Raw genomic sequence first — 21,637 nt, forward strand, 5'->3', positions numbered from 1 at the left:
AAAGATCGCTCACTTAAAAACTATAGTACAAAAATTAGAGCTTCTGTTGGGCTTCAGCCTTACCACAGTATTGAAAGATTCTTAAAAGGCAAAATAAAAGAAATTCTCACCATCATAAAAGCAGCTTTCCTATTAACACACAATATAGTGGCCTCAGGTCACATGATTTCAGATGCTTTTCTTTTCAATAAGAATACTCAGCAGTGAAAGAAATTAGGCAAGTTGAGATTATACCAAAGGATTTTCTATATTCTTTATGCTATATTACATAGCACAGGCATTATTTGACAAATACGAAGGATAAATAGCAGCATCACTGCATTACACATTTTTATTTCCATATTACAGGTGACAAAGTAGCATTAGTAGCTTTTCCAAAGGAGTATTTTCATTTGAATGACAGCAATATGGGTTAATAAAAGATCTCAGAGGAGCCCTTTTCAGGAACTTTAAAGGCAAATTCATTGGAAACAAACCCATAAAACTTTTTATTTCTGCTAAGATAGTTTCACATGTGCTTTGCTAAATATCTTTCACTATCTCACAAAAATTGTAGATTTCAGATTCCAGGAATAAAACATTTTGATGATGATTCCCTTATGACCCCCTTGCTGTTGAGTCAGAACATCACTGCAGTTTAGCAAAACTGACCTCCACCATTTCTCTCTCTCTAAAGGAGACTAACTTGGTAGAAAAGGATGCATTTAGTCTGAACCATGGTGCTACAAAAAATGCCAGCTCAGAGCTGGAGACATTTCCAATAAATTTAGGCTTGAAGAGGCGATAAGAATGGTGAAACTGAAGGGGAAGCTGGACAATGTTAATTAACATAGATGTGTACCTTTAGAGAAATACTGAAATCCTGCTGGTGCTGTGTAGTGGTGAAGACTACACATAATATAAATCAATTTTGTACATGTAGAAATAATAATAATTGATTTTATTTATGAAAGGTCTAGATTCCAATGGATTTTTCTTTTTTTTTTCAATTTAACTTTGCTTCTTTACAGACTAGCACAGAAATTAAAATTACCTGTTTTAATGCTTTATTTTAACTTAAATATACAACTGGATGTAGACACACTAAAACATGGATAATTTAAATTCAAGAGGCACTATAATATATCCTGGCAAAATATAGCTTTTAGTTGCTGTACCTAAAATAATAATTAAATTCTTACTAATTATACAATTGTTATTACTGCTTTGCTAAAAAGCAGGGAAAAAATCTGCCATGCACTCATAAAGCTGCATCCATTTTGCAAGCCAAGTAAGTAAAGTGCTTGAATTGAAATTCCTCCAAACAACTTTCTGCCATCACAAATGTGCCTCACACTAAAATTAAACATGGCAAGAACACCCTAGCACACGTAACACCTAAATGTGATTGCTGAAAGATGTAACACATCTTTTTATACATGGTATATCAATTTATTCCACTGTAAAATTTCAAGCTACAGGCTGCCTTAAATTTCACACAGCAAATTGTACACTCATGAAGGGAACTTGATGCTGTTTCTGATCAAGTCTGCTCCAGAACACGATAACTTCTTTGTTTCTGACACATAACCATTTCTATTGCTGCTACACAGTGAGCTTTTAAAACACGGGCAACATCTTCACCTTGTACTGTCTGATGCTTTTTAGATTAATCAGTTCCCAGAGAAACTAGATCAAGAGCAGGTGCACGCTATCCAACTGATCTCCCCAGAACAGGACCCTCATCAATTATCATCCTGGATGTTCCAAAGGTGTTTCATTTAATAGTGGCTGCCTAATAAGGAAACCTCATAAGGAAATGCCAAGAAAAGCAGCAAGTTTTACATCCCTTTCCTCAAGCTAGCTTCTACAGAAGCACCCTTCCTTATTTGGGAACCAGACAAGCCCAGCATCCTCCTCTGAAAGCCTGTCCTCTCTTTCAGTTTTTTCTTGGGATACAAGTTGTAAGAAATCATGACATCACCCTTTTATGCAGCCCTTTCTTCAGGTGTGAGAACCACTGCGTGTGTACTGTCTGCCACTCAAACAGTAACTGCCTTTGATTCCTACTAACTGAAAACTGCTAACATTTTAGACATTAAAGACTGGACCAGGGACCTGCTTCTCTTCACCTTCTGTTTTCCCCCCAGAGCCCTCTCAAATGCCTGACAAATGTAACTTTCTCTTCTATGGATTCATTTCTACAACACCCCATGTGCAGAAAGAGGGCTACTGACCAACTCAGGTTCTCATCATTTCCTCACACCTTTATGGATATGTATGAATGTAAAAAAGCTTCAGAAGGAAGCATCTCTAAACTCCTTTGAGCAGTGGTCTTATCACACAGGCCTGGCATAAAAGAAATTTGCCTCCAGCAAATTTCCATTCCCTTCCTTTCTTTTGTAGCTCTCAACATATAAGGAAGGGAATACATTAAGGATCATCCCATTGTCACGATGTCTTTGATCTGTTTCTCGTGTAACTGCAGGAGAGAGACATGCTGGGAAGAACAACACTTGACTCCTGAGTTCAGGATGGAGCCACAGTGGCCAGCTGCACAAGCATCAGGCACTGGGAGAATTCTCCAGCACTACACTGGGACTCACATGGTGCTCCAGCAGAAACCAGAATGACTCAAGAGTTGACTGTGACATCTAGAACAGGTAAAGGCTGTAAAAGAATGGGGGAATAAGGAACTCAAATTTGGCAGAAGGATGTTCCTCTCCTATAAGTCATGTGGAAAAATGAAATAGTAAAAATTTAAATAAGAACACAGACATATTTGAACTTAATGCAAAATCACAGTATACAGAGCTACTGGTGAGAAAAGTACATCTGTGGATTCCATGTTCTAACATGAATACATGTGTATTGAAAAGTGTTTTTCAAATTTGTTACACGTGAGAAACCCAGAACTGTGATCAATTGCTTGCAATTATCACAAATATTTGATGTTATTAGCTGCTGCAACATTATGACTTGGATAATTACCTGCACCTGCTTTCTCATTAAATGACTGTGAACATCATTACATTTTCAATGAGGTCCAGACAACTTCTTTTTTTTCCTTCGTGCTACTGAAAAGCAGTTGATTGGAAATGTGACTTCTAGATAGAGAAAGCATTATGTCAGCTGGTGAGGGAAGTAAGTACAATGCTTTAACACTGAGAAAAAAAAGTACTGAGCACTTTAATTCCATTCATGAAGTTCATGTAATTCCTTCTTCCCTGACTCTGAGTTCTGCAAATGACTATAAAGGATTAAGACTTGGTCTGAAATTCTGGGAAACCAAATTGTTTCAGATACCAGAAGACTTACATACAGAAGAAAAACCAATCCATCCATTCTGCTTCTGCACTAACCTACCTCTGCTGCCACATTTCCCACATGACAAACTCCCAGATGACTTTCCTCAACTTGGGAGTAGAAGTCCAAAGAGTGTAGACATCTGGGAGCACTTGAAGCCACATTCAGCACTTAATGACCTCTGCCTCAAATCAGTGACCTTTTGGCCCCTCCTATTATAGTCACAAATTAGACCTGCTAACAACATGCTATCAGTCTCAATGCCTGCCACCAAATTAAGTCCTGTCAAAGGCTATGAAAAATCTCACATAAATCTAACTGAAATGATAAATTCCTCTAAAATTCCTGAAAAAAAAAATCCCTAAAATTTGTAACATTTACTTTCCTAAAGAGCAGTCATGGAGTCCATCTTCAGCTCCTCATTGTCATTTTCACATTTATGCCTATGACTATGATCTTGTCATATAGAAGAACTGTCTTAAAAGACAAACTACTAACTTGGGTAGCAACTGGCTTGGGCCCTGAAATGGAGGCAGTCACGTTCCACACATTAAAGCCTGCAGATGCAAGGAAAGGTTTTGATCCACTCTTTATTAGTTTCTAAAGGGCAGGATGGATGAGAAGAAATCTAATGGGATAAGCATGAGACTGAAAGAAAAGCCCTGAAGACTGCAAGAAATTAAGAGGCTTTTTTTTTTTTTCCAGTAGATTAATTACTAAATAAGAAAAAGCTTATTTAGGAATACTCTGATTATTCTCTTTTCTCTTGATCTTGCAATGCAGTGAGTGCAGCTCCTAGAGGAGCACCTTAAGACTTGCTGTTTATTCTTGGGCTTTTTACTGGCCACAGCTTTGCTTGAACTGGTATTTTCATTCTTCAACAGAAGAAAACAGCCAGGCAAACAAGCATGGAAATTGTATTGGTACTTAATACAAGTTGCTAAAACTGGAGCAGAAACTGCAGTGGTTTCAGTAAGACACCCATGGCAGGGAGCAGTAACATCCCTTCAGCACGGAGTCAGTCCCTAGGGAACCCTACACTAAAGCATGTGCTGCTTGCTTTATATTACCAGAGTCTCAAACACCTAGATTAAAGCATCCTGAGGTTCAATGGGCATATCCCAGAAAAGAGAATTTACATTCTTATGTGGTCTTTTTCGAAGCAAGAGCCCTTACCAGAAGTAACTTCATTTCTCTTTTCCAGACAATATTCCACTTGAAAAATGCTAGTTCACTACAAGGTATTGTAAAAAGTTATTTTTTTTTACCAGCTTTACAACATGAAACACTTTGTCTCTCTCCTATTTGGAGTCTCTAACTTCCTGTCTCCTGTTGGAATACTCCTACCGTATCTGAATGAACTCATCATGAGTCCAGGAAGGGAAAACAAATGCACAAACAAACCCTGTTGTTCAGAGTACTTCTATTTTAAATTTAGCAGGGAAATCTGAAACTAGATTCTGATGCACTTAACCAGCAGGATAGTGTCTGGCACTATGGGTGGAAGACGGGGAGGGAGACTGAATTTCTGATGTGTAACAAAAAAGAACTTTCTTATCTCAAACATTTTTGTTGTAAAGATATCCATTTCAAACCCAGTCCCAGTGTCTAACTTACGATGTCAGCTGCTTCTCAGCATACATGGTGGCAGATGTCAGATATAAGCTCAGCAGGAAACATGTAATCACAGCAAGGTAAATGAATTAGGTTAGAGGACTTGCTTAGCACTCTGTGGTACTACATGGTGATACACAGAATTATCCTCAGCAGTCAACCTTATCTTCCAGGTGGCTTTGAGAATACTCTGGATTAATCAGAAGTGACTTCCCAGATCTTTCATGTAGTTTCTGTCTTCTACAGAAGAGGAAAGTTCTCCAAACATTAAAAAAGTGCTATAATTTACTATATCATTATACTTCAGTCAAACATCTTCAACAAATCTTTATTAGCTACTGCTGCTTCTAATACAGTGTCTCCCACTTCCATGACTTGGAGCATGTTGTGCAATTTTGCACTCAAGTATGTGATGGCTGATGGAATGCATGAGAAAACAAGAAAATTGATGCCCTGAAGTTACACTTATGAACACTACAGAAAGCATGTTACTTCAAATGAAAATCTGCAAATCAGTCATCTACGTTAGGTATTATTACTTCATAAACCACACTGTTCATATTCAAAATCATTTGTTCTCAAATGTGCAAACCAAAAGTCACATATGAGAACATCTACAACGAAGGGTTAAGTAAACCATTAGCACTAAACTTCTGAAAGCTCTTAGGCATGCAGAAAAAATACACTATAATAATTTGTCTAATTCACCCACTAAGCAACCTAGGAACACTATCCATCAGTCATTCAGAAAGAGGGATTCTGATGCTGATTAATCTTCTACTACCCTTTGCAAGAATGATAGATGCTCAATATTTGTAACAAATTTGTGAATTTGTGCCAGTTGCTCAAATCTCTAAGTCAGGTCAGAAGTTACAAAAACGGCCATAAGATCCATACAGCAAGCAATACCTCAGACATAGCTGGTGGCATCACTCTTGCTGTTGAACAGACCTGTTAAGAACACCACTCAGAAGTTTTTAGGTGTGTTTTTATAACAGGCAACCCCTCCAGTGCTGGCACGGTAGCCATGGCAGCACAGAGCTGCCGTGGCTCCCTGCTCAGGTGGTTTGCTCTGTCTGACCTCCATGTTGCTCTGTATTAGCAGCGACTGGTGTTAACTTACTGGAGTTAATTGGAAGCTGGAGCTGCTTGCCAAAAGGCATGTCCTTAATGGCTGCAGCTATTACCTGGGTGTGCAGTAAAATGCTAAACATGCTACAGTTCCAGGTCTAGAAAATTCTATGAAAAAATTTAACTTTAACACAGTGAGCAAGCTGCGACTCCCACACCTTGATAGTGTATACACATACTATATATATATATAGGTAATATATTATCCCTAGGTAGCATTCAAATGAATTAAAAATGCAGCTATTGAAAGTAATATGGGGGAAACAGGACTGAGTAAGAAATTTATTTAATTCTTTTCAATATGAATGCAAACAGAAGAAAAGTATCCCTGCTAGCATACAACAAAAATGCAATGCAGTGCTAAAATGTGCCTAATGATAAAGTACAAAATCAAAGAACAATAATTTTACATGGTAAAATATTGCAGTTGGCTTGAACTCCCACTTGCCGACTGATCACTTTATCTGTCTTTTAAAATGGATCACAACTCTTCTATGCACAATTAAACAACAATGTATATTTTTCACACAACTACTTCACATTCTATAATATTAAATACTCCTCTGAATCACTGCCTTGTTTACAGAATATATAGAACATAGAATATCTGCTAGCTCTGCATGTCTGGTTCAAAAGGCCATTTTAAACAATAATATAAACATTATAAGCATTTTCTGCAGACACCGCATAGACATTAAGCAACACTACGTATTCAGAATACAAATAAGCATAGTAGGCCATTCAAAATATCACATATAGCCATGAAGATCATGTATTATCACCTCAAATAGCACAAACAGAATTCTCATACTGGCTTTGACCAGCACTGCAGAAACACAGAAAGTTTCATTGCAGGAAACATCCTTTCAACAAAGTGAATGGCAGCCTGTGAAGATTCAATTTATATTTGGGGTTGAACTGTTTTTAAAAGAATGAAAGGCTGATGCCAGTGACTTGGTGCAAATGCAGTGACATCCCCTCAGAGGTATCAAACCAACCACTGCATCGAATAAAAATTATACTACTGTCATTCAAAAATCAACTGGAACTGTGAAACACCATAGAAAGATTTTACTCAACTGAACACAATGTTACATAAAAAAAATACAGGGACATGAACAGAAATGATATCCAGTAAATGACAAATACAGAAGACTCCTGACAATATTTCTATTTCTTACAGTAATCCATAAAATTCTAATTGCATTGCTGTCAGTGCTGACTTACTGTAGCATGAGCTTAACTAACACAATGCACTCAAGTACCTCAGAAAAACTCAAAACAACCTCTTTCCACGGGACACAGTCCTTCAAGGAACGTACTGCTCCAGTGATCCCACAGGCCACAGGTCCTGGGATAAAATTTTGCCCTGTGTGGACTCCTCTCCATGAGCTGCAGCTTTCCTCAGGAAATCACCTTTTCTTGGTCTGGGGTCACGCACAGGCAGCAGGAGGATCTCCACCATGGACCCCATGGGCTGCAGGGGCACAGCTGCCTCACCATGGGCTGTGCCACAGGCTGCAAGGGAATCTCTGCTCCACTGCCTGGGGCACCTCCTGCTCCTCCTTCTGCACTCACCCTGGTGTCTGCTGGGCTCTCTCTCACATTTTCTCATTTCTCTCTCTTGACAGCTGCTGCCCAGTGGCTTTTACCCTTTCCTAAGCACTCCATCCCAGAGGTGCAGTGAGAGCTCAGCTGTGCCCAGTGGTGTGTCCAACACAGGGCATCCCTGACCTCTTCTCCCAGAGGCCACTCCTGCAGCCCACACCTTGCCAATAGAGTAATCTACTGTTTGGGCACATTCTTCTGAAGACATTTTTATTGGACTACAACTAGAGCGCTTACAGTTAGCTGTAACTGTAAATCTGTGTTATATAAACACATTTATATCAAACTGCTGTAACTGTTCCATAGGATAATACAAGATGGCAATGATAATGACTAAGTGTTTCTTAGTCATTCTTCTTAAATGTTTCTGTAATTAAAGTTGTGAACACTATTTTAAACACACTTTCTTGGAACAGAAAGACAAGGAGAAGACAGGCTGAGAAATGGGAAGATCTGTTCTTCCAAACAGCATTTACTCCGTCTGACTCACAAGGCACTTGAAAAAGAAGAGCAATGGCTTAACAACATTCATTTAATTCATATGAATACATACCGAAAGTCATTCATGTCCTTACTTTTTGGGTCTATTTAACACCATTTCAGATTAATACTGACTCATTACGGGCCGTGCTTATCTTTATCAAGGAAATTAGACCACTAGAACCCTACTACCTTTAGTGGTATCTTCCTATTTCTGTGCTATAGTAACAATCCTATAGAGATTCAAGTCCACTGTAATAAACACTTCTGGATTTTTTTTTTATTATTACCTTTAATACAGTTTAGTGATTTTCATCTAAAACAAGATCTCAAATATTCACAAACATGTAAACTGTGTGTACATTAGAGCGTGCACACCACATATGCATGAATCTTAGATGACATTTCTTTTGTCCCACTGAAATAACATATCAAGCCAAAGCATTACTTATCTATCTGAAGTGCAGCTATGCTCTCAGCACTCTCATGTGGATTAAAAGAATTCAAATACCATAACTTGTGTGCTTCCCCCTGACTGCCACCAAATTATACAAAATATTATATATCGACATCAACTCACTCACTGGAGCATGTTGCCTGAAATTAGGAATGTTATGTGCATTAATTTTTTCTTCTGTCAAGGGAATGCAGAACTGAGAGTACTTGTTTCATTCTAGTATTACAACATTGTTGCATAAAGCATTTTGCTTTCAAGCCAAGAATTCCCCACAAACCATTAATTTAAGATGTTCTATTCATTATTATCTAACATTATTTCTTCTTAAATATGTAGCTCAGAAACTGCTGACAAACTACTTGAAATAATTTTTTAAGTGTATCACATAACCCTCTGGCTAAGGCTAACAGAAAACTAATTAAAATCATTAAGATGATGATTTGAACAAGAACAGGAAAAAGTGTCTAGATGAAATTATGAGGAAAAACTAGGTATCACTTGACTAAATCGTGCTGTTAGACACAGTGCTTCTCATTTGCAAAAAATGAGCATTTCTTTCCCTCTCAAAGGGGTTTTTGACCTTTTGAGGCACCAATGTCCTCAACCCTCCTCAGACTAACCCGTTCATCTTCTGACCCAGTGCTCCAAAAGATATTTTTCTTCCTTTATGGGCAGAAATAAAACTCCCTAAACTGTAAATATAACTTGCTACCAAATTAAATAGATTTTTACTAAATCATCAGAACATTATTTCAGACTTCTGATAAAAAGGCAAGAAGGCAAATAAGAAACAAGTTGTATGACACCTGATAAATAAAATTATGCATATAATTTTCCTTCTATAAACATGCCAGTCACTAGTCTAGACTCCTCCCCCTGAGAAAAAAACCCAAAAAAAATCTTCCAGCCCATGGTCATCAGAGAAGAGAACACAGATTTAAATCTCTTCTATCTGCCAAGAAGACTGAGCATCACATACCGACAATTGCTTTCACAAATCCAAGGGGGAAGAGTAATGAAGGAAATTTGGAACAGAAAGAAAATTCCAGCGGCGTGACTGAAAAAAAGAATGTAGCTCTCGTACCACTAGCCAAGATGGCTGATAAACTATGTCTGTTATCTCCAGCTTGAGCAACAGTATCAAGCACTAATGAAATAGTTCAGAAAATGGGTAGCAGTATATGCCAAGACTGGATGAAAGCCAGTTTAATAAGGAATTTGAAAGAACCTTCTTTATCTGGGTTGATGAACTCAATCTAGCATGATAATCCAAATGTCTGGATGCAGATAAACTGAACATCCATCTTGAAGCTGGGAGTCCTGCCTTTGCCAGAGGAAACAAAGCACAGAAGGTACTTCAGCCATGCACCTTAGATAAGATGTCATCCACAACTCAGGGTGACATTGGTAAATCTACAGTGAACGCTGAAAGTCTTTTTTTTTACAAGTGAATGATATCTAAGATGGATTGTGCATTAGTACATTTATTGCACTAATGATGAGTGCATATGTTCAGGTTTTGTTTATACTGCTGATTCTAAAGATTCACGTTTTCTATATTTCCCAGTTTCCTTATTCAAAAATTACGGAGGAACATTTTCTCGAGAAAAAACAACTTTTGAAAAGATTTTATATAAACACCTGAGTACACTATGGGTACTTAATTGTTCTTTAAAGACCTCATTGAAAGGATGTAAAACACTGGGACATTCATCTGCAAAGCTTTTAAGTATTATGGATATATGTGTACTAAGTTATGAGAATAATTCAGAAGAAGTCCCACAATGCTACAAGCAGTGATTTTATCTCATGGTCTTTTTGTTTTGCCTACTTTTAGGTGATAATAGCTGAAGCTCAGTTTATAAGCAACAAAGCAGATGTTGAGCTGAGCTCCAGGCAATCACAGGCCAGGAAACAGGTATCAGTACATGGTGCAAAGTCCTAACATACCTAGCTAAAAACTAGAAAAAAGAACAACTGGTATTTTTTAGGCTAGTGAATAGTTTAAAACCAGTGGCCAGACTTGACATATTTCTGTGGGTGAAGTACTAAGGTAACTACTATATTACTAGGGTGAGTTTGTAGTTCAGCATAATGCACAGTTTGCTGCTGTGGAACAAGGTCCAACTCCGTGCAGTGCAAAAAATCCATTAAGTAATAGTATCACAACTATCTTTTAAAATCAATGAGCATAATATCATTGAGACACTTTGTTTTTGGATACCTTTGCTTTTTCACTCACCTCTTCTTCCCTCTCAATCTCTTTATAACAGATTTTGATTATTATCTCTTTCAATGAAAATACCTAAGTCTATCTTCCTTTTCTGTCTAACTAAGTCCTGTCTGCCTGTTCCTGTTTCTAGTACTACTTCAGATTCAATTTCATGTCACCCTTCTGTTTTCTTTCAGCCTTCCCCAATGACACCAAGTTTCTATTCCTTCTCTCTAACCTTTATACTCTCCACATAAAAAAACCAAACCTTTGATTTGCAAAGTATCCCTCACAGAAATCACTTGGAAAATCTGAGCATTCCACTTAAACAGACTCAGATGAAGCAGCATTTTAAGAACAGTACTGCCAATAAATGCTGGACAAACACATAATCTAACATTGAAGAGAAACAAAGCAAAATAAAGACGAACCCGATGGCATCCCTTGACCCGAGGATTGCTTCATGGGCGCATTCACCTGATCCCAGTTGAGATCATCATCATCTGACTGACTGTAGCCACAGGAACTGAGAGGCTCATCAAAAGTGCAGCACCCTGTTAAAGAAGCACACAAGTTAAAATTAAGGCATGTACACGATGGATTATGAATCTCCAATCTTAACAACTGCAACATCACTCAATGCAGGTTGTGTCTAAACATCTTTTAATACAAATTATTATCTATTTACTAATCTTCACTTTCTGAGAGGGCATAAAAGTTTCTTGCCATGAAAACAAAATCATAAGGGAAAAAGAGCAAATTTAGAATTACGGACAAATTCTCTCTTATGATCCAATCACCAGGTATAAAAAACAAAATAGCAAAATAAATAGCAGTAAAAATCAGAATATTAGAAGACTGCATTATTAACATTCTTCAGGGAAAAAAAATTATTCCATGCCTAAGAACCTACATTTTACAAGAAAACTGAAAGGGTGGGAACATCAGCTTTCACTCCTGTACCTTGCTTTCCAAGCAAGGAAAAACCTACATGCTCCCAGGTATGCTGCACTAGGAACAGGCCATTTGTGGCACAACACAGCACATCTACCTCAAAATGTCAATCTATGCTCAGTCTCAGAACCTCTGAAAGAAAAAAAAGTATTATTTCCTCTTTTTTATTTTTTTTTTCCCCTCCTCACTCTTTTCTAAGTAAATTAGAAGAGAGTAACATCTTATAAAAGCTGGGGTAGGGAAAAAATTAATGTCCCAAATTCAGAAGAATGCAGTTTAACATTATCCACAAGAAAACAGAAAAGCTTTGCTTTTTTCCTGTGGAGCAGAGGAAACTTCAGCTTTTTTACATTGCTATCATCTAACAGGAGGGTTACAAAATTCTGTTTTATTTGATGTTTCACTCCAGTGAAGAATGACATCTTTCCTGTTTCTGAAAATAAATAGAACTCTAGTCAGAGATATTTCTGTCCATATTAAAGGAAATTCTACAGCTGTTCAAACAAAACTAAACTTTAGGGATATTCATCACATTTGCTATCTGTCCAAAGGCACAGTAGGTTTAGCCCTGCCAAGCTGCATTAAAATAGGAAACAGACAAAATCTAGCTTAAAAAGTTACTTTTAAAATCTGAATTTTCTTAGAGCACTATAAATGACATTACAGAATACCATATTGTCCCATTTTCACTAGGATAGAATTAATTTCTTCCCAGGGCTTAAAACCACAACACTTGACAAAAAGTACAAGACAAAATTCCATTACACCTGACAAATACCACCTAACTGGAGTCCAGCCTTCCTAATAACTAGTCCAAGTGTATATTTAAGATTCATAGCAAGAACTCTGCAAGCATATAATCTTCAATAAAAATTATTCTTACATGCAATCACTAAGAAATTTAGTTTTTTCTTCTCTTAACAGTGAGAATATTACATTGGCCTTTACAGACATACTGTGTTTGCCCTGGCCTCCAATACAGGTCATCCTGTACTAGTCTCTGTTCTAAAATATCTTTCTATAGGAAGTGTCCAATACATCCAAGTATATGAGAGAAATGAGCACCTCTGGAAACTGCTTTTTTCTGTACAAATTTAAGTGCAAAGGATTCAATTAGATATAATCCAACGGGAACAGAAAACCCATTAAAAAACTCACAACTCCAAACTCCAACATTTTGCCTCAGTGTTAACAAGAGATATAAACTCTCTCTCTCCTGAAGTCAAAAAAATCCAGAAATACATGAGATTTTTATAGAGTATATTAAATAACATCTGAAACATTTCCAGAGGGAAAGCTTAGAAATTTAGGCAGTCATTTACACATTTTTTTCCTAGTACTTGAATTGCTTGCATAAATATTACTTGAAACTTCATAAAATACACCACAAGCTAAGTTTCAGATATACAAGCTGAACATCAACTTTAACAGATACATTTGTGTTTTTTTATATAAAATAAAAATAAAAAGGAAAGGCAGTTTCCTTGCCAAAGTACTGCTAATGATAATAGGACATAAATTTAAACACCAAGTTATGCAGTCTGCAATGTAGTCAAGCTTGGCAAAAAATACCAAATAGAAGTTGGCATAAATCAGCGTTTACAATTCCAACCAAGACCAACGAATATATGGAATAGCTTCCACACTTTATTACATCAAACATATCTCTAGTGACAAGACAAAATAGTATAGCTTTCTTCCTCAAATCCATAGGCCCAGCCAAGCATTGCAAAATACCCAATACTGGGAAAAAGGTAAGATTTGTGATTACAGATGGTTAATAAAGGCTTCTGCCATTCTCATGAATAAGGAAGATGTCAAAAACGTGGATAAATAGAATGACAGTTCTGTTTGTCTACCATTCTTCTCTCAACACAGGATCCTTTCTCACTGCTTGTTTCTCTTCATTTCTCTTGCAAGTCTGCAGCTAAATCACACTCCAAGGATTTCTTTTTTTTTCCATCCTTGCCATTTACATCCTTTGTTGTATTGCTATTACTGTAACTTCATCAAAATAGGTATCAAATATTCATGTCTGCTACAGGAAGAGTTTTAAAGGAACTTCTGAACTCCTTCAATTCCCATAAGGCTTCCACCCACAAGTAATAAAGAAAGTTCAGCAAGTATCACTGCAAGTAATCAAGCTGTACAGTCACCTATCCAGAGCACTGACTGCCACACATTAGATCTTTAATAGCACAGGTGTCAAGCCATGTTTCTTTTGATGGCGAGACACTGAGGTTAAGATGAATACTAACAAAGGCTTTGCACAGCCATGACTTCTTGTAAAGTCTTGTGCAGATTAAAACAGCATACATGGCATGTATAGGTGTTGGAAATGAAGGCCAGCTTGTAACACAGAACATCTTAGTGGAACAAAACAAACACCGAAAAAACAGCCAAAACAAACACTTAGCCAAACCAGCCAATAAATAATCGATGTAAATTAAGAGTCATCAACGATCCTAGTGGCTTATGATCAACTCCTGGAAGTTCGGCCTCTCACATTTGACCATACTACAAGATGAAGTTCCTTAGAAATGGGTCATCAACCTTTGAGAAGCCCCTACATTTGCCTCTCCTGAAGCCCTCCTGGCTGCCACTGCAGTGCTTCCTGTTTTCTAGTCATGGTTCTCTTACTGTGCAAGGTTTTTAGCTCATGAAATGGACCCATGGTATCAACAAGGACTGGTAAAATCTGAGCAATTATCAGGTCTTTAATGTCTCTCATCATCACACTGTTTTGAAACACGAGCCACTGCCAAGACAGGCTGCTGTTTATAATCAACCCGCTCACTTGAGAAATCTGCTCATTTTTTGCTACTAGAATTGATAATAATAATCAAAATACATATTGGCTGTTACACAGTTTAATCAAGCAAAGCAATTTCCCTGCCTGTTATACTGATATCACAGTTTGGATGGCCAAACCATATTTTAAAAGATGAACTCCTTGCTGACTGAAATATTTATAAGTAAAACAGAAGATATATATCCCATTAAGATTCTTTGGCTTGTGCTGCATTTTATAGATATTTTTGGATTCCTAAGGGGAACTGAATTTACAAATGCACAAAATGCAACACAGTCTATTACAGCCTATGGTTCTTTCAACTGCAATTATCCATTTAACCATCATGGACTCAGTTCAATGTAACTATGACATTGTCTGAGTGTAGTCCTTTTCGGATGCTTCAATTTTAGCTGTCTAAATTACTTTAGATCTTGAAAAATTTATGAGCTTAAACAAGGAATATAATTTAAGATGAAAGCAACCAATTTAAGTAACAGGGATAAAGAATACACTGTATTTTTCCTAATTTATTCCAACTATTTTGTGTTTTACAGACCTTGACATCTGTTACGAAGCATTCTCAAAGAATACCTTAGCGAATAGTAGGATACTACAAATCCTTTAAGTGACAAAAAGTAACGTAGAAAGAAGTTCTAATTACGCTGGACACTATTCCTGTTGATTTTGTATACTTCAGAGATCTCAGATCAGTATCTACCTTCCATCAAAAATCTGCTGCCAAGTGTACAAGTGCTAAAACTAGGAATTCTTATGTCAGTGCTAGCACTGGCAGGGAATATAAGTGCATACCAGAACTAATGCAATGTCCCTGCTTTGGGATAAAATAATTTTTTTTCTTTGCAGCAAAGCCCCATGGTTTCTGATCTGCCACAGTACCATGAGTTCTGCTGCAGAATATGTGAACCCAGAAGATAACTTTACTGAATCCCCTGTTTTCCTAGTATTCTTCTTTTTCTCATTTAAAAAGTATTCTGAATTCTACTGTCTCTGTTATTTTCAGTTTCATACTGGAAATGGGGTTATGTCGATTAACTCTAAGTGCAATGTAGCTATACTTTGAAATAGAAATTAAAATGTTGATATCTGATCTGAAAGCTGGGACGCCTCGACCCCATTTTATATGAGGAGTCTTGGATATTTCAGGGAAAGATACATCTCCTATTAGGCAATTTATCTTTCCTTTCTGTCTGTAACAAAAAAAGAAGCCTCTGCCCAAACCAACAACATAGCATTCTTCAGGCAGCTGCATTCCCTCCTGAATGAACATGCCTGCATCCAAGAGCAATGGACCAAGTGCATCACCCAGACAACATACCAAGGCAAAAGAAAACTGAAATAACTGAAAATCCATGACAAATGGCAATTGTTAAGATTGTGAATGAGTCAGCTTATCCTCAAGGGTTACTGCTCAGGACAATCATCCTATCTAGACACTCTCACAACAATATAAAGTGATCTGAGAAACACAGCATTAGGAAAATGGGATCCTATGCCTCTAAGCTGACAAGCCATCCCATCAGAGAATAAACAATTTCTCCTTTGGGGGAAGATAAGGAGTCATAAAGAGGAGAATAAGCCATTCTCAATTATAAACTCACTATTAGAGAAAGCAACAGTGAGAATAAATGTATAATTTTTAACATTAAAAAAAAAATTGAACTGCTGCCTGTAAACCTGTACCACCTACTACCTGTACCTGGTCTGCTGTGTAATTTCTACTATAGATGGGGTGATGACAGAAATTGCCTAGTTCAAAACCATTTGCTTCTCTGAAATCAATAAATGGTTGAGCCAATAAAGGTTCATGCAAACTAACTTCAGCTAGGTAAATGGATTATTTAAAGAACTTATTAGAAACTGAACATAGTGGTCTGCTGGATTCTACTTAGTGTGTAGTTTCTTAGCAAAAAAAAGGGCTCTACCTGCCCTTTCAAAGGGGTTGAAAGGGCTTATCAGACATGCTAGCTCAGAGATAGCCAGTAAAATAAACTCTTCTTTCTCTGTGTGCCTTCGAAGCACACACAGAAGTGCCGTGTATCTGCAGAGACATACATGCACCAGAAACTCTCATGCAGGCTTTACAAGTGAGCTTTCAACAATGGGTAGTCTGTTTTAAAATGGAACACTTATTTTCTCTCAAAATAGACCAAGGTTTGTCTTGTTCTTCCTACCGAAGGCAAGTGGTCAGAGCTCTAAAATAATTCTCTCATCTGTATTACTGGTCAGGGAGCCTGAAAATCCATGTGCTGCATAAAGTTGATCTAATTTAAAACAGTATCTACATTTTGTCAAGTCTACATATGCATGGGGATGAGAAAGAAGAGCAGAAGGAAACAGACTTGACAATTAGAGACCTTTTTTTGATTGTGGCTGTGCTCACAATGGGTTTTGAAAAAGGCAGAGGATAGAAGAATTGTCTGGAGAAATCTCAAGAGCCAGAGCAAAGATCATGAGGTAAAAGTATGTATTTAGGAACTAAGAAAGTCTGATATTAATTCTGTCCCTAAGGGAGAAAATAAGACAAAAATTATATAAAACTGTGCTGAGACTTGTGGAGAAAGTAGTACAAGAATGCTAGAGAATTCCAAATTTATGGACACAATTCCAGCAGTATCACATGACAACATACAAAAAAAACCCCATTTAGATAAACACTTAAAGCTCTTAAATAAGAGTCTTCAAAACCTCACCACATGATCATAAAACATTTACAGTTGTTCTCTCTTTTCTCCTTCCACTTACCTGACAGAAACTGAATCAACATAAACGTCACCAAAAATGTTTCAGTTTTGGTGACACAGGATAATGTAGAAAAGTTGAATTTTATGGAAAACGTATCTGTCAATTCTAGCTTCCCCCAGAAAGCTGCCCACTCTTAGGTAAATTAAACGGTTTTTAACAATTGCATTTGCCTAATAGATACTGAGAATACTTCAAAATTTGGGTTCCTGGACTGAAAAGCCCTGAAGAAAGTTTCATCTCTATATGTGAATTTAAACTCCTGTGAAAAAAACAGAAAAAGAAACCACTCTCCAAAGCAAGACAATGAATAAAGGCTCTTAAAATAAAAATCATCTATCTTGTGTAAGCAAATACAATCCATGTATTTGTGTCATTTTTGTATCAGTGAATATTTATGAGGCCCATGGGAAAAAGAGTGCACATTAATATTCTATGAGCAAACTTATTTCTGGCATTATTTAATGGCAGGGTGTTCGATTTCACAATATCAGTGATAGCTTCTCTTAACGTATGGCATCAATTATACGGGCAAGTGCACATACATGCTTACACACACAAATTATAACCCTGCTGCAGTTGTCACTAGTTAGGACTTCTACCAAGAGAAATACCTGAATTTTCAATCCTATAAGGAGTGTACAGGATTATGTAGAAATATATTATGGAGATCCTATTTTGAGAAGTACTATTAAAACAAGCATATTTGCAGAAGTCATCAAATTTCATGCTTTAGTTAAAGGGAGGATATCATGCTGGGTGTTAAAACTAACAGCTATTCTTCCAGTTTGACATGAGTTAATAGTAAGAGACATTTCTTGTATGCATAACAGCTATGGATAAATTTTAGTGGTTGTTGGAGGGAGGGGGTTGGTGGGATTTTTTTTGTTAGTTTTCTTTTTTTTTCCATGTGTATTGCTGTCCTTTAAAATTACTAATTTATGCTTAAATTGAATTCTAGATTAAGGAATTTACTTTACAAACGTATGTTAGGATAACTTTTGTACCAAAAAAAGCTCCATATGAGAAGTACTTTGCAAAGATTTTCCAAGAACAACAAGAAGTCCAATTTGTAACATCTTTTTAACCTACAGATGTACACACCATATTAAAAAGATCATGCTGGGCATACCAGTTGCAAAAGGGAGACAGGTGATTTACATTTTTATTGGAGATGAATGAACATGATTAAATTCTGGACTTCGGTCAAAACCACTACAGAAATGAATTAACAAAAGGCAGATTTCCCATATGTTTTGCATCTTGTTTATCACAAATACATGACAAAAATGTGCTTCAAAATACAAAAAAAATCTCTTATATACGCAGCCTGAAACATTTCAGTATAAAGCTTTGACCTACAAATAACAAAAGGAACCTTCTTCATATACTTAAAACAGAACTAAAAATTCAAATTATATTCTGGCAGAGGAAAAAGCCTACTGAGAAAAAAAAAAATGCAACTGCACACCTATTTCATATCGTTTATACCATGGGATTTCTTTTAATTTTTTTTATAGCTACCACCCAGAAGTGCACAGAACCCCTTTATTAAACATGTAAAAGCAGTCAGTCATCCTGGCTGGCAAAGAAAGCAGATGCTATGGAACAGAGATATGGGAGACATTATTTTTTCCCCCATTTATCTGAAATGGAGACTAGTAAGGACATGATCAGGAGGGTGGAATGCACACAGTGCACTCACAAGGTAACAATTAGGCATGCTTTCATTTGACACCATGCAGCACCCCTTAAAGGATCTGAAACGACACCTCTGTTTTGGAAATCTCTACTAAAACCCACAACACTGTCTCTGTACTCTTTTCTAGGGAAGAAAAGGAAGAGGTGTGATTTTCAGTGCAGCTCCTGGACCACACTCACCCTCCCAGCTGCAACTTTGGAGCAGCAGTCTGCAGCACTTCACCCTTCTGTCAGCTGAGGGACAAAGCACATTCCACAGGGATCTCTCTTCCACTCAGCATCTATTTGTGATTACTTAGACTGGCAACAGATGCTGCCCCTATTAATTTAATTATTATGTAGAATGCCTCTAACCTTTTCTCATTTAGATTTTATTGCAATTTTATCTTCGCTTCTCTTTTCAGTATACTGAGGAAAGATCTATCACCAAAATATGCTCAAGCATGTACAGATGCAATGAAAGAAAATATCTAAACACAGTAAGAAATTACGAATTTGATTTCACTCTTCCCTGGTTTCATTTGCTCGTACAGAGCTACCAATGCCTAAAGGCAAAATCCTAACTTGTTTCCTTAGGTGAAGTGCTACCCTGATAAAGGGTAAACTCAAGAATCACTCACCATTAACCTCCCAATATGGTGTTTATGAGGGATGTAACCAGTTGTGCTGATGTGTCAAAAATAAGCAAATTCCAACCAAATAGGACAGCTGTCTACTCTCAGTAGTTTCATATTAATTCCACTTTTTTAACTGATTATCCTAAAAACTGCTTAGTCTGTTTCATTTCACCTCACGCAAGCACCCCAGAATCTTTCACCAAAACAGCACAGTAGAGCTATCCCAGAAAGATTCGTCCAGGGAAGGGGAGAGAAGAGCAGGGAAAGGCATTTGGAAAGCACCACAGAACTGTAGAAGTGGAAAACAATATAGAACTGCACAGAGGATAGTCAAGAAAAAAATCATATATAATGGAAAGTCTGAAGCAAAATAAAATTAAATTCAGAAGGAAGGAAAAAAAGGGTGGGAAAACCTACTCTTTTTTCCATCCCAGCTGGGAGGAAGAGATTGAAACATATGCCTTGCAGCCAGAATTTATCATAATACTGGGTCTGCTCATCCTAACACTCTATTTAAAACACAGTATAACCTCAGAAGCATACAATCATCAAGACTGTGATTATGAGACCACACCAGACCATTTCTCTAATATCTGTTCAGGAAACACCATATTAGATTTTCAGTTTGTCATGAAGACAAACCTTTTCATGCTACATCCATCCCAGGGCTCTGGGGAAATACAGCCTAATAAAAGACAGTCAGAACACCTTTTTCACAACCAGCACTGCTAGCCATTCAACTCACAAAGCCATTAAATTCCTGATCCCAGTGGAATCTGTTTTTCGCTAAGGCACTTTTTAATAACTTCAAAAAACAGCTCCTCTTCCTTAAAATTACTAAAATCCAACACTTTCATTCTTAGTTAGAAATTGTGCCATTCAATTCCCCCCCACAAAGTTTTTCCCCATGTTATAATGGATAGGCAGGAATGAATGGATGTGAATGAAGGCAAACTTAAGTAGCACACTGAGCAGCCACTGTTCTTTTGTCTATGGTTGTGCCAAGAGCCACACAAGTTTTCACCAAACAAACAGTAATCAGCTGCACTTCATGCTATGAGACTATGAAAAAAATAGGACCATGTTGCTTCAACACATTTATTACATAAATCTGCAATTCAGATTGAGCCAAAGGACACTTGCTCTGACTGAACAAATCAAGCCAAAGTGTTATTTCTCAAGTCAATGTGGCTTTGTTCATGCCCCGTCTTCCAGCATTAGGTAAATGGACACACATTGACAAACAATCCATTTTTCTTACAGACTAATCAAAACCTCTGATATTTTCTATTACTTTAACTACTGTGTAACAACTGTATCTGTTAACAGCACAGATTACATCTGAAAAAAAGCAAGTAAGAATCTAAGTTCTGATTTTAAAGCTCAATATCATGTTTTTCTAAAGTAAATAAGTATAACAGTGTAAAACAGTTCAAAGTCTTGATTAGTTAAAAGCCATCTCTAAGGCAGTGGACCAACAGCAAACTTGAAGATACCACAGCTGAACTGCTATTACAGATAGAATATCCTCAAGGGGAGCCCCAAGACTAACTTCTTCCCCAGATTTCACAGCTTTTACAAGCAGTAAATACTTTCTCTGAAGTTATCAGATAGCAGGACTGTAGACAACCTCTTTTATCAAAATCCAATTTTGATAGCTGAGAGATTAACTATTATTTCATCCTACTATCAGGACATTCTGAGCTGAGTAATTTTTTGGGTTTGCTTTTTTTTTTTTCTCCTTTGATTTTGTCAAAAAACTACTATAACATGCTATTTATCTCTATATAAAGGAATTTCTTTGAGAAACCTGACAGCATTCTCTCATCTGCCAGTTGAGCTTTTAAAATGTATCTTCACCTTTAAACTCTTCAAGCTAAAAAACACAAGTGTACTTGAAGCTCAATCATTCTCCCTGGTGCTACTCATTTTTAATGAGCCCCTTTTCTTTACATCCCCCAGCAGACTCCACAAAACAATCTCAGGTGCTGTGAAACCAGTGCTTGATGCTTCTCCAAACCTCT

General features: G+C 37.1%; 1 protein-coding gene across 11 annotated transcripts in view; it reads right to left on the reverse strand.

The window, feature by feature from the left end:
- Positions 1 to 21,637, reverse strand: part of PTPRM (protein tyrosine phosphatase receptor type M) — a 441,320-nt gene that overhangs the window by 330,296 nt on the left and 89,387 nt on the right. For all 11 annotated transcript variants that reach the window (XM_015618484.3, XM_015618479.3, XM_015618477.3 and 8 more), the window contains exon 2: positions 11,219 to 11,341. In XM_015618484.3, coding sequence (XP_015473970.1) covers positions 11,219 to 11,341 — 123 coding nt within the window. The remainder of the gene's footprint in view (positions 1 to 11,218; positions 11,342 to 21,637) is intronic.

The sequence above is a fragment of the Parus major genome, chromosome 2 (assembly GCF_001522545.3).
Source record: "Parus major isolate Abel chromosome 2, Parus_major1.1, whole genome shotgun sequence".
NCBI lineage: Eukaryota > Metazoa > Chordata > Aves > Passeriformes > Paridae > Parus > Parus major.